The 13100-nt window shown below is 44.8% G+C and overlaps 2 protein-coding genes across 2 annotated transcripts in view; one reads left to right on the forward strand and one right to left on the reverse strand.

Moving 5' to 3' along the window:
- Nucleotides 1–3620, reverse strand: part of riok3 (RIO kinase 3 (yeast)) — a 7526-nt gene extending 3906 nt beyond the window's left edge. The window contains exons 1-5 of the mRNA XM_073487981.1: nucleotides 3285–3620; nucleotides 1313–1428; nucleotides 669–814; nucleotides 432–539; nucleotides 62–171 (exon numbers count right to left, since the gene is read on the reverse strand). Of these exons, the coding sequence (XP_073344082.1) occupies nucleotides 62–171; nucleotides 432–539; nucleotides 669–814; nucleotides 1313–1428; nucleotides 3285–3320 (516 nt within the window). The 5' untranslated portion in view covers nucleotides 3321–3620. The remainder of the gene's footprint in view (nucleotides 1–61; nucleotides 172–431; nucleotides 540–668; nucleotides 815–1312; nucleotides 1429–3284) is intronic.
- Nucleotides 3621–7879: 4259 nt separating this feature from the next.
- LOC141014263 (clavesin-1-like) lies at nucleotides 7880–11916 on the forward strand. The gene is made up of 7 exons (XM_073487995.1): nucleotides 7880–7981; nucleotides 9465–9635; nucleotides 9716–9834; nucleotides 10276–10450; nucleotides 10550–10660; nucleotides 11333–11559; nucleotides 11838–11916. Exons 1-7 carry the CDS (start codon nucleotides 7880–7882, stop codon nucleotides 11914–11916), a joined length of 984 nt encoding a protein of 327 aa, XP_073344096.1.
- The last annotated feature ends 1184 nt before the right edge of the window (nucleotides 11917–13100 follow it).

Consider the following 13100-nt stretch of genomic DNA (forward strand, 5'->3'; position numbering starts at 1 on the left):
ATGTTTTAGGAGACAAAAAACAAATGCTCAGTCAGTATCAGAGGGCGCGAGGCCGTCTTACGTTGTCCATGCGCGCCGTGTTCTTGCGGCCGCAGGTCTCCTCGTCATGTTTGGTGGTGATGTTCTTGCCTTTCCCCGTGAAGCCTCTCCTGGGTGTCGTCTGGGGCTTATCTGATGGATCAAACACACACAGATTTACAGTTGGTGTCATAATCACCTCATGGACACGAGCTGCGAGTCTGTTTTGAGCTGGATTTAAACTAAAAGTGACCACAGAGGCTGTTCAGACAGGGTGAATACATCTGAGGTCTGATCACTCAGGACGGATGCTAAAACCACATGTGCATTTTAAAACATCAAGTTGTTACTGAGGGCTGTATGTTACGTTTAGACGTTCCTGTTATTTTGTCCAACCACTGTAGACATGTTACCTGCTCTGTAGGGGTCGTGTCTTGTGTCCTGCCAGTCCACCTCGTCCTCGGAGCTGTCGCTGTCTTCATACGGATGGACCATCCGGTAGTTCTCAAAGGAGATGGACACTGGACACAAACATCAGAACAGACTCAGATCTGAAAACCTCACATTATTCTTCACTCTTGTTGATACTCATTTTGATCTGTTGTGCTCATCGATTCTTGTATTTTCTCTTTACTGTATTGTGGCCGTACCTTTACTCTCGCCGTTGAACTTCTTCTCCTCCCGGCGGAGCTGATCATCAAACTCGCGGTCGAACTGCATCTGCAGCATCTTGGCGAGCATCAGGTCACTGGTCGTATCAGAAGCCTCGTCTGACAACAGCAGATCTGCTGCAGGACTGAAGGACGGAGAGGAAAAACGGAAGAAAAGAGCGAAGTGGGAAAGACAGAAATACAAACAATTGTTACTCAGTGTGACAAAACTCAGTTTGCTTTTGGTCTCTACGGAAATCTGCAGCTTTGACCTTCAAGTCTGTGAATTTTCATATTAAATAAAACACATTAAAATCAACATTACACATGTTTGTAGCGACAGAGCATCGACTGACTGTCAGTTTATAGAATATAGAGAGAATATATAAATAAACCTGAATCTCCTCTGCTTAAAAACATCTGTATGAAATCAAAGATGTTAAAATGTTTGCCGGGTTCAGAATGATTGGTTTGTTTATCGCTGCATCAGAACTTGTCAGCCAACAGAATAACGGTGTTGGTATCACGTGGTATCTGTGTTTCGTCAGCATCAACAGTTTCCCAAAAGAAGTCTGTTCTTCAGAAGAGTTGAGCACAAAAACAAAATGGTGTAATGAAGAATCAGTGTTACACCTGAACCTTACTCAGTGAGTGCAGGGAAGGCGTTGTTCTCCTCGTCCAGCTGTGTGGCCAGCTGCTCGCTCATCACATCAGCCAGAGAGCAGGTCGGCGCCGCCGGGGCCGCCGAACCCCACGGGCTCTGGAGGAAAACACACAAACACATAATTATCCCACAAAATCACCTCGTTAAACACCTTTAACTCTGAACACACAGCTCACTGCTGAATAACATCCATGGTTTTTAGATTTCACACACTAATAACTGAGTCTGTGAACCCTGTGATGCTGTGGCCGTTTAGTCAGTAAAGTTATTAATTCATGTAACCTGCAGATTATTTTCCTGGTTAGTTGCAGGTTGTGTTTTGATCTGAAGTGAAGTGGAAAAAATATTCAACAATGTCTTCTTCCTGAAGTCTGACAGTTTTTGATGTGTCAAACCTACAAACTCAAATATTCAGTTTACTAGAAAAAACTAGAAAATACTAAAAGATTAAAGAAAATGGAGAAGGGAATGTTTCTAAGGATCTAAAAGTCTGAGACCATCAGTTAAAATACTTATTATTTACTTATTTTTATATGTTTTCATTATGTAATAAATGATGATATCAGCTTAACAATATGAGAGAAAGTTGAATCTTTGAAAAATGTCCAGAAAAGTCAGAATATCTTTGCATTTCTCCTCCTCCTCCTGCTTTAATGCCAGGATGGATGCACACTCGAGCTGCATGGACTCCACAAGTTAGTGTGAAACCTGCTGACTCATGCCGTCCCAGCATGATGTGACTGAGGACATCTCAGAAACTAAAATATGCACAGAGTTCAAATAAGTGGTGGAGAGTTAAGAAATATTTTGTTCATGTTTCTGCATTTTAAAATCACATGGATCGCTGTGTTTTATGTTTTTATTATATTAGTAAAATTTAATAAAAATGTTTATGACATTTCAATGCTTTAATCTTTTTTATTGACTTATATGAAGTTTTAGTTGATGTTGTACAGATTTCAGGGATGTGGTGCATTTGAAGATACTCTGAGAAATCACACACCATCACAATAACCAATAATACCAATGTACTGAAGAAATATTGTATTTTCATTGTACATTAAACTGTGACAATGACTTTCTACTCTAAAAAAATATATGTACAGTGTTAAAATAAGTTGTAGGGTGTTAATAAATATTGTCTTCATGTTTCTACATTTACATCTACACTATTATTAAACCATAAACTGAGTCATAACTAACCAGGACCAATAAAAGAAGTGACTCAGAGGGAGACACTTCAGACATGTCCTGACATGTCCTGACAGGCCTGTGGGGTCCCGCCCACAACTACATTATTCATAATTACTATATTTATATATTTGTTTAAACTGAGGATGTTCACATGGAGACACTCAACAACAATATGATGTCTAAAAACAAGATTAATGTCACAGCATGGAAGAAAAAACAACCTTAAACCTGCTGAAGGAAGTCAGTTAAAGGAGCAATGTCACCAAGTGTGAGACACTGAACTGAATATGTTGCTAACTGTTAGCTGTTAGCTGCTAACTGCTAGCTGCTAACTGCTAGCTGTGCCATCAGTTTCCAGAGATCATGTTTAGTTTTGAATAAAAACAACTATTAAGAGCCCTTTGAGATTGAGACATGCGGGGTTTAATCTAAGCTCAGTAGCACTGTGATCATTATTCTCGTGTCTGAGACAAATAACGAGTTGACTTGAATGTAATGAAAAGTATCTCCGGCCTCGGCGCACAGCTGCTGAGCGTGTGTCCGCTCACAGCGCGCTGAATTCAGCCTTTTAAGGAGAAAACTGCCGGAGGCCATGTTGGGTCAGAAGCAGGCTAACGCTAGCAGAAGCTAGCTAACGCTAGCAGAAGCAGGCTAACGCTAGCAGAAGCTAGCTAACTGGTTTAACTTCGTGAAGTCGAGCAACACACACAAATGCGTGACACGGCAGAAGAAGACGAGCGACCAGGAGACGTATTTACCTTCGGTGTCACTGCGGTGCCTCCTGTTTGATCCATGATTACAACGACGATTAATCGATAGTTTCCGTGAGGAGTGAATGGTGGCTAGCCGCTGAGCTAACGTTAGCACGCTCCGGGGGCAGGTCCGGCGACACAAACGTCCTGAAAACGAGACAAACAACAAAGTGTCGCGATGTGACACGTCCAGAAAAGTGTTGTATGAACTTCAGAGAGCACAAAAAGACGATTAACGGGTCAGTAACGAAGGTTTTGAAATGACGGAGAGGATAAACGAGGTAGACGCTCTCACTGAGGGGTTTCACAGCCGAGTGGACTTTAGCACAACAGGAACTGCGTCACAGAGGCGACAGTGCGCCTTCACAATAAAAGCCCTCCCGAGGTCTTTTATTTTGTTGAGCGTTATCACCAAGTGAATAATCGATTAGTTTTTTCTTCTTAAGTTTTAATAATTAATTTATTATATATATTTAAAGAAAATTGACAACCGTTCTCCAGATTCAGCTCATCTGATGTGAGAATTTGCTAAACTTTAAATAAAATCCTCACAACTTCCTGTCAGTTTTGGAGAAAATGATGAATTGATTAGTCATGAGAATAATGAAGACATTAATCAATAATAATTGATCAAGCTAATTAAGTTTTAAGTAGTTTGTCCTTTAAGGCACAAAGAAAGCACATACAAAATAAAACAGCTAATAAAACCTGCATTTATAAAAATTGTGGATTATTATTATTATCATTATTATTATCGTTAGGTGCTTCTGGACTAAATCTACAGGAGTTTGATTATTTATTTTTCTTGCATAATGTTTTAATGCAAAATCAAACTAATAAAGTAAAAACAAAAACAACAGTGTCATTGAGAAATGTTCTAGTTATTATTACTATCATTATTATTCTTATCAGCTACTGTTGTTAGGTTCAGTAATGTTAATAATAATAATAATAATAATAATAAATAATAAATACTTAGTATATATAAGATAAAAATTAATAGACTGGGATTATGAAATATTAAAGTTCATGTCAAGTGACAACAGAAAAAGAAACAGACAACTACACATATTAGAAAGGAGGTTACAATAGATAGATAAATAAATAGATAAAGAATAAATCTGATGTAAAAATGTAATTAAAAATACTGCATCATAGGATTTATTTTGTGTTGACTTCCTGTCGCCTTTTTTGCTTATATGCGTGCGCTCGTGTGCGCGCACCAGCCCAGTGCGTGTGCACGTACAACCTACAATCTGTCCAGGTTGAGTCGTGAACGCGCATGGCCGTCAGCTGCTGTCACAGCGTCCAGGTGGGTGAAGTCAGACCGGGTTAGCGGGAGCGAGGCCGGAAACCGAGAGAGTGGGCCTTCAAAATTAAAGCATGGAGTTTGTCATTGTAAAAAACGAGTTGCACAGGTGACCTGGATGCACCGAGGATGTTGTATCGTATATGTTGAATAATATTGAATCTAGTAGAAAATCAGTCTGGTATAAATAAGTTTTGATAATTATTCTCATGATTATTCTGATTTTGAGCGTTTGCAGTTTTTTATGTTTTATAGGCAGTCGTGTAAATTACTGTCTGTGTTTGTCAGTCAGATTTTAGACTTTGGATTATTATAACAGTTTTCTAACAGTTTAAAGGCTTTTTGACTGAAAGAAAACAATATAACTGATGTCACTGCTCTTCTGCACAGAGCTGTGCTCAAGTGAGACTGAGTTATTTTAAATGATCCAATGGTAATTAGACAAGTACCAGAGTAAACTATTACATCATTATGTTGATTAAAAGATAAACAACAAACAAATTGTCAAAAAAATTAAAAATAAAAACAAAGCAAATTAAAGCATTTTCTGTGTTTTTTCATTTATGTATGTGGTGAATGTAGTACCATGTGAATAAGCTAAACTAAGCTAAGCTAAGCTAAGCTAAGCTAAGATGTACCTTTATTGATCCATAGGAGAAATGTGACTCAGCATCACATGAGAACAAACAGTGTATAAACAATCACAACAAGTAGAATAGAATAGAATAAAAATAAAAGCCTTTTGCACAATAAACGAAATGTCAGTGATTTGTAGGTTATTTCCAGTCAGATTTAATTGTTTATTGTTGTTCAGAGAAAATGAATTGGTAAAAAAAAAAAAGTCTTTAATTTTGAAAGCGGTGACCGGAAGTGGCGCTGTTTATTCTGAAAAGCTGACGCTCCCGGAGCATCCTGACGTCTTCTCGGAGCACAAAGTGAAAACGCATCTCGGCGTGATGCTCCGTCCTCTCACGCTGCGATGCCCGCACGGACCCGCAAGGACGCGCTTTGATCTCCTCTGACGCCTTCAGGGACTTTTTGACTCTGTATCCGTCCGCCCCCCGTCAGATTCTCCATCTGGACCGAAACCTCTTTTGTCCGCGGGATACCGATGGCCACCACCGCCACCGTCCCCAGCATCAGCAGCATCATCATCAGCAGCAGCAGCAGCATCATCAGCAGCAGCAGCACCGGAGGGCCGTCGGGCCAGTCAGGACGGCCGGGATTCAACCAGCAGGTCGCTTCTGTGAGTATTTCATCACATCCCCCTCTGAGAGACACGAAGAAGAAGCTGATCACACACACACACGAGCTCACTTGTGGAGGATGCTCTCACATTTTACCATTTGGTGAGGATGCACGCACGCGCACACACGCACACGCACAGGGTCACTGTTGTCATTAATGTGTCCTCTGTGTTAACGTCTCCATCGATCCGCTCAGATGTGTTTATGGTCTCGGTGTTGGACTCTGTGGTGTAAATGTACCGCTGAGCCCAGTGGGACCGTTGAGTGTCTCACGGTGCTGTGTCAGTGGACAGGATCGGACACATCTGACACAGTTAATGTGAGCGGCAGATGGGGACGAGCGGGGGCCCGGGGGTGTGTGGAGGCTGGGCAGGAGGTCATCTGAAGCACCGACCCCCAGATGGAGATAAAACACAGATCAAGCTTTATTGATCCCAAAGATCGAGACTGGACCGCAGCTGGACCGCAGCTCAAAACCAACCAATCGCCACAATAAATTAACTTTATTTCTATTGCAGCCTTCACGTTCTTCAGGGGAGGTTACAGACACAAAAACACTTGGTTAAGGTTAAAAAAAGACCCTGTTTTGGCTTAAAATACCTGTTCTGGTCGCCACAAACACGGCTGGAGACGTCCTGACCTCCCATTAAAAACACCTGGTTTTGTGCCACAAGCAAAAGTGGAGACGTCCTGATTCCTCGTCACAAATATCAGTTTTTGCTGCCACAAACACGGCGAGAGACGTCCTGAGTTCCTGTCGCCACAAACATGAGCGCAAATGTCTCAACATCTCGTTAAAACAAATTGTTTTTTGTCGTCTCAAACGTGACATGAGATGTCCGAGGTTCTTGTCAAAATTATTCAGTTATTGTCGCCACAAACACGGCTGGAAGTGTCCGAACCTCTCATCATCAACGTGTTTTTTGACATCTCAAACGTGGCTGCAGATGTTCCAACATCTGGTTTAATAAAACTAGATTTTGTGCCACAAGCACAGCTGGAGACGTCCCAACTTCTCATCAAAAATATATGTTATTGACGCGTCAAACACGACTTTATGTTCTTTTAGAGAAAAAAAACTTATAAATGTTTGAAACTACACTTCCACCGAGGCCCAACAGGTACCAGCCACCAGCTTCATGCATTACTCCCCGAGAAATTAACAAAAATGTTGGATAAAGTGAAGTCACAGTGTTAAAGAAAGTGAGAAAAATCGTCTGTTTCAGTCAACATCGTCTGTTCTGGGCCGAGACCGTCCTCCATCCAACCAGCAAACGTTTCCTGTTCTCTAACGTTTGTCTCTTCTCTCTCCTGCAGGTCGAGGACGCCCCGATCAGACCCAGTTGCCTTAACTGACCTTTGACCTTTCTCCGACAACCCAACTGAGGTCACGACCTCACTGCAGAACAGCAGGACTCGTCATCAATCGCCCATCTCCAACCATCCTCGTCATGACGCAGCAGAGAGTCGACGAGGTCTGATAAAACCTGAAACCTGAAAGATGACAGAGAGCAGGAGGAGGAGGGAGCTGTGAGACGCCGAACGGGAAGAAAATCGGGACGAAAAGGATGTGAAGTCAGCGCAGAACTGTCTGAACGTCAAACAAAACCTGTACTCAAGTCAGCGTTTCACTCCAGCATCAACAACCAAAAACCTTCAGCTTCCTACGAACCAACGATGTAGAAGACGAACGCAGAGACGATTGTTGACAGACGACCACGATTGTCTCCTACTGACGAACTCTGATTGGAGCACTGTCCGACATGCTACGTTTTTATAAATATGGAATTTAAAATAAAAAACACAGACAGCAAATAAGATTGTGTTACAGATAAAAGGGCAAAGACTCCATTTACTTCTTCAACAACCAAACTCACAACTGAGCCACAAAAGATTGTACATCTCAACCAAACTGTGGAGAAAGTTGGAACAGAACTCTGAAACTTGAGACATCACAGGTGGAAAGAACGGATCCGTCTGTTGATCTGAAGGACTTCAGTTTGTGCAGAAACACATTTGTAGGAACCAAACCGGAGTGAGTCACCATGATGACGCATCTACACGCCGGTCTGAGCTCAGAGACGACGGAGAAGGCTCGTCTAGAGCTGAACGAGAACCCGGACACTCTGCATCAGGACATCCAGCAGGTATATCCACCATGCTTAGCTAACGTTAGCTTGTTCATGGCAACAGTCAGCTCAAATGATGATGGTTTTTAAAGTACTAAACTGCTGCTGTTCTGGTATTTTCACAAACCATCAGTGTGTTACGCTGCGTTCCAGTCAGTGTCGGAGGTTTGACTGTGTGAGTCCACCTCGCTCTGTCGGCTCACAACACGGTCCGCCTGTTGAGTGCAACAGCTTGATCCGATATGTTGTGGTGGAGACAGGTCTCTGTAAAGACGTGGAGACGGGTCTCTGTAAAGATGTGGTGGAGACGGGTCTCTGTAAAGATGTGGTGGAGACGGGTCTCTGTAAAGATGTGGTGGAGACGGGTCTCTGTAAAGATGTGGTGGAGACGGGTCTCTGTAAAGACGTGGAGACGGGTCTCTGTAAAGATGTGGTGGAGACGGGTCTCTGTAAAGATGTGGTGGAGACGGGTCTCTGTAAAGACGTGGTGGAGACGGGTCTCTGTAAAGATGTGGTGGAGACGGGTCTCTGTAAAGACGTGGAGACAGGTCTCTGTAAAGACGTGGTGGACACGGGTCTTTGTAAAGACATGGTGGAGACAGATCTCTGTAAAGACGTGGTGGAGACGGGTCTCTGTAAAGATGTGGTGGAGACGGGTCTCTGTAAAGATTTGGTGGAGATAGGTCTCTGTAAAGATGTGGAGACAGGTCTCTGTAAAGATGTGGTGAAGACAGGTCTCTGTAAAGATGTGGAGACAGGTCTCTGTAAAGATGTGGAGACAGGTCTCTGATAAGATGTGGTGGAGACGGGTCTCTGTAAAGATGTGGTGGAGACGGGTCTCTGTAAAGATGTGGTGGAGACAGGTCTCTGTAAAGATGTGGTGGAGACAGGTCTCTGTAAAGATGTGGTGGAGACAGGTCTGCGTAAAGACGTGGTGGAGACAGGTCTGCGTAAAGATGTGGTGGAGACAGGTCTCTGTAATGATGTGGTGGAGACAGGTCTGCGTAAAGACGTGGTGGAGACAGGTCTGTGTAAAGATGTGGTGGAGACAGGTCTCTGTAAAGATGTGGTGGAGACAGGTCTCTGTAAAGATGTGGTGGAGACGGGTCTCTGTAAAGATGTGGTGGAGACAGGTCTCTGTAAAGATGTGGTGGAGACGGGTCTGCGTAAAGACGTGGTGGAGACAGGTCTGCGTAAAGACGTGGTGGAGACGGGTCTGTGTAAAGATGTGGTGGAGACGGGTCTCTGTAAAGATGTGGAGACAGGTCTCTGTAAAGATGTGGAGACAGGTCTCTGTAAAGATGTGGAGACAGGTCTCTCTCGCTGCAGCGGCCCAGGTTTCGAGTCTGACCTGTGGCCATTGGCTGCATGTCTTCCCCCACTCAGTCATCTCTCAGCTGTCCTATCAAATAAAGCCATGCAAGGAAAAACCTGCTGACGAACCAAACAACAAACAAACAAACACAAAAATAACCGATGCCTCGTGTTTCTGTCTCTGGAGGTGCGGGACATGATCGTGACGCGGCCGGACATCGGGTTCCTGCGGACGGACGACGACTTCATCCTGCGTTTCCTGAGAGCCAGGAAGTTTGACCAGGTGGAGACCTTCAGACTGCTGGCCCAGTACTTCCAGTTCAGACAGCAGAACCTCGACATGTTCCAGAGCTTCAAGGTCCGTTACCACACTGAACAGGACGCTGCTCACTGAGGCGCTGGTTTCAAACACACATCATTCTTCTTCTTCTGTGTCAGGTGGACGACCCGGGTATCAAACGGGCACTGATGGATGGTTTCCCGGGCGTACTGGAGACTCCAGACCAACATGGCCGAAAAATCCTCATCCTGTTCGCCTCCAACTGGGACCAGAGCAGGTAACACACACACACACACACACACACACACACACACACACACACACACACACACACACACACACGTTTCTGTATTGATTGAAAGCAACAGAGAGTCTAATGGGTCATTTCTGTACTAAAAATACACCTGAACACACACAGCCAGTCGTAGTTAAGACTTACAGCGTGAAGGACCGTCACACTCCCTTTAACTATTGATTAGCTGTTGATACACACGTACACCAACACACACACACACACACACACACACACACACACCCTATCTCCAGTTTCTATCAGTAGTGGTCGATGGTGTTTTTGTAAACAGACACAACCATTTCAACACTTCCCCATCCGTCCCAACAGGACCAGGACACGCTGCAGGAGACGCCTCAGTGCTGCTGCAGCAGTGAGTGGTGTGTTGGGGTTGTGTGTAATCTCGTCCTCCTTCTCCTCCATCAGGAACTCGTTCACCGACATCCTGCGGGCGATCCTGCTGTCTCTGGAGGTTTTGATAGAGAACCCGGAGCTCCAGATCAACGGGTTCATCCTCATCATCGACTGGAGCAACTTCTCCTTCAAACAGGCCTCCAAGCTCACCCCCAACATCCTGAAGCTGGCCATCGAAGGCCTCCAGGTGGAGAACACAGTGAACACTGAGCTCCTGACGTAGCTGCACAGCTCCTCAGGACTGATCTGTTAATCCTTTCCTTGTCTCCTCTCCTCGTGTCCTCAGGACAGTTTTCCCGCTCGGTTCGGAGGAATCCATTTTGTGAATCAGCCGTGGTACATTCACGCCATGTACACCATCATCAAACCTTTCCTCAAAGACAAGACCAGGAAACGGGTGAACGCGTCTTTTCTTTCTTTATTTTCTTCCTCTTCTCTCCTTCTCTGGGCTCCTCTCCTACCTCCTTTCACCTCACCTCTCCTCCTTTATCTCCTCCTTTTCTTCCTGCTTCTGCCTCTCGTCTCCTTTCATCGTCACCTTTTCTCCTCTTCAGTTTCTCTTTCGTCTCTCATCTTCTCTTTTGATCAACACCCTCCTCTTCTCTCCTCTTTTCTTCTGCTTCTTTATTCCCTATTCCCCTTCTTCCCTTGTTTCCTTTGCTTTCTTTTTCATCTCCTCTCCAACTTTCTCTCCTTGTTTCCTCTACTCTCCTCCTTCCCCCTCTCCTTGTCCTATCTCCTTATGTCCTCTCCTGTCCTCATCTCATCTCCTTGTCTCCTTTACTCTCTCCTTCTCCTCTCCTTGTGTCCCTTTTCCTCTCCTCTCCTGTCCTCATCTCCTCCTCTCCTTTTTCCTCTCTTCATCTCCTCTCCTCTCCTCTCCTCTCCTCTCCTCTCCTCTCCTCTCCTCTCCTCTCCTCTCCTCTCCTCTCCTCTCCTCTCCTCGTCTCCTCTCCGCTCCTCCTCTCATCTCCTCTCCTCTCCTCGTCCTTTCCTCGTCTCCTCCTCTCTTCTCCTCTCCTCTCCTCTCCTCTCCTCCTCTCATCTCCTCTCCTCGTCTCCTCCTCAGATCTTCCTCCACGGTAACAACCTGAACTCGCTCCACCAGCTCATCCAGCCCGAGTGTTTGCCGTCAGAGTTCGGCGGGACGCTGCCGCCGTACGATATGGGCATCTGGGCCCGAACGCTGCTGGGCCCCGACTACAACGACGAGACGGAGTACACGCTGACCTACGACGCCCTGCACGTCCGGGAGAACTGTGGAGGAGGAGGAGGAGACAAGGACATGATGAAGAGGTGAGGAGGAAGGGTTTCCTCGTTTCCTCTCCCGTTTTATTTCCTTTCCTAGATCCTCGTTTTTACAGAGTTTTAAAGGTTTCAGTTCCAACGCTGAAGAAACACTGAGACGCTCAAAGCTCAGAGAAATGAACCAAACTGTGACTTTCTTTGGTTTGAGGAAAGTTAACAAATAAAAAACCTCCCCGGATCAAAAATTCAGATACAAAGAGTCGTAACTGCTCCTTTAATCATGTGTGTGTGTGTGTGTGTGTGTGTGTGTGTGTGTGTGTGTTCAGGTCTCAGTCGGCGGTGGAACCAGGAACTCTCCGACAAACAGACAGAGACACCAGCACACCACTACTGGCCCTGGACTGAACACACACACACACACACACACACACACACACACACACACACACACACACACACACACACACACACACACACACACTGTACCCATAGACGGTAACACACTCACTGTAGAGCCATCACACACACTGATGTATTTACACACACATGTACAGACTTAAAACACACGTTTAGAGACACGAATACATCACAGCATCACACACACACACACACACACACACACACACACACACACAGACACACACACACACACACACAGACACACACACACACACACACACACACACACACACACACACACACACACACACACACACACACACACCAGCAGCTGTGTATTAAGCTGGTGGATTTGAACTCGCGTCCTCTCGTCTTGTTGACCTGAACTTTGACAGCGACTGAACTTCCAGAACGACACACACACACACAGACACACACACACAGACACACACACAGACACACACACACACACACAGACACAGACACAGACACACACACACACACACACACACACACACAGTCTGTCCTGTCTCTGAGCCGTCTGATGCCTCCCAGCTGAGCCTCCCTCCAGCAGCAGCCCGTCCTGCTGTCCCGGTCCACGTCGACACGCTCCGAGGTGCGTTTGTGTTTCTGCTGCACGACCGCGTGCTTCAAGTTCTTGTTGATTCTGTCGAGCGGGAATGTAACACCGTGATCACATTTAATCCGTGATGCCGTTCTGTTTCTGTGGGTCAGAACACGATGTGAGGATGTGGTGAAACTTTATTTAAACCTCGGAGAACGACAGATTAACGCCGGGTCACGTCGCTGAAGAAAGCTGACGCATACGATCAGAACTAAGAAACATGTAGAGCGGGCTGCACCAGCAAGGATCCATCTGAGCAACTCTTAACTTAAATCATGTTTATTTACTTTCACTTTAAAATGATAAAATCAGATTTAAAGATATTTAAAGATGAGAGCTTCACCTGCGTATTTACATCATCAGGTAACGGTGGGTTTCATTTGGTCACCTGTCGCTACAACTTGAGAAGAGTCAGAGAGAGAGGAAGGAAGTGTTTGACAAAATATGACAGAACATGAATTACAGACAACATTAATAAATAATAAATTGCTGTAAATCATTTACCAAGAAGAAAAGCACCAAAAATGAACTGAATTAAGCAATTTTCTCTGTTTGATCTCCTGTA

The sequence above is a fragment of the Pagrus major genome, chromosome 19, assembly GCF_040436345.1.
Source record: "Pagrus major chromosome 19, Pma_NU_1.0".
Classification (NCBI taxonomy): Eukaryota; Metazoa; Chordata; class Actinopteri; order Spariformes; family Sparidae; genus Pagrus; species Pagrus major.

Coding starts and splice junctions, on each gene's coding strand:
- LOC141014263 (XM_073487995.1), top strand. CDS start 7,880: ATGATGACGCATCTACACGCCGGTCTGAGCTCAGAGACGACGGAGAAG. Junction 9,636..9,715: donor ACATGTTCCAGAGCTTCAAG/GTCCGTTACCAC, acceptor CTTCTGTGTCAG/GTGGACGACCCGGGTATCAA. Junction 10,451..10,549: donor TGGCCATCGAAGGCCTCCAG/GTGGAGAACACA, acceptor TCGTGTCCTCAG/GACAGTTTTCCCGCTCGGTT.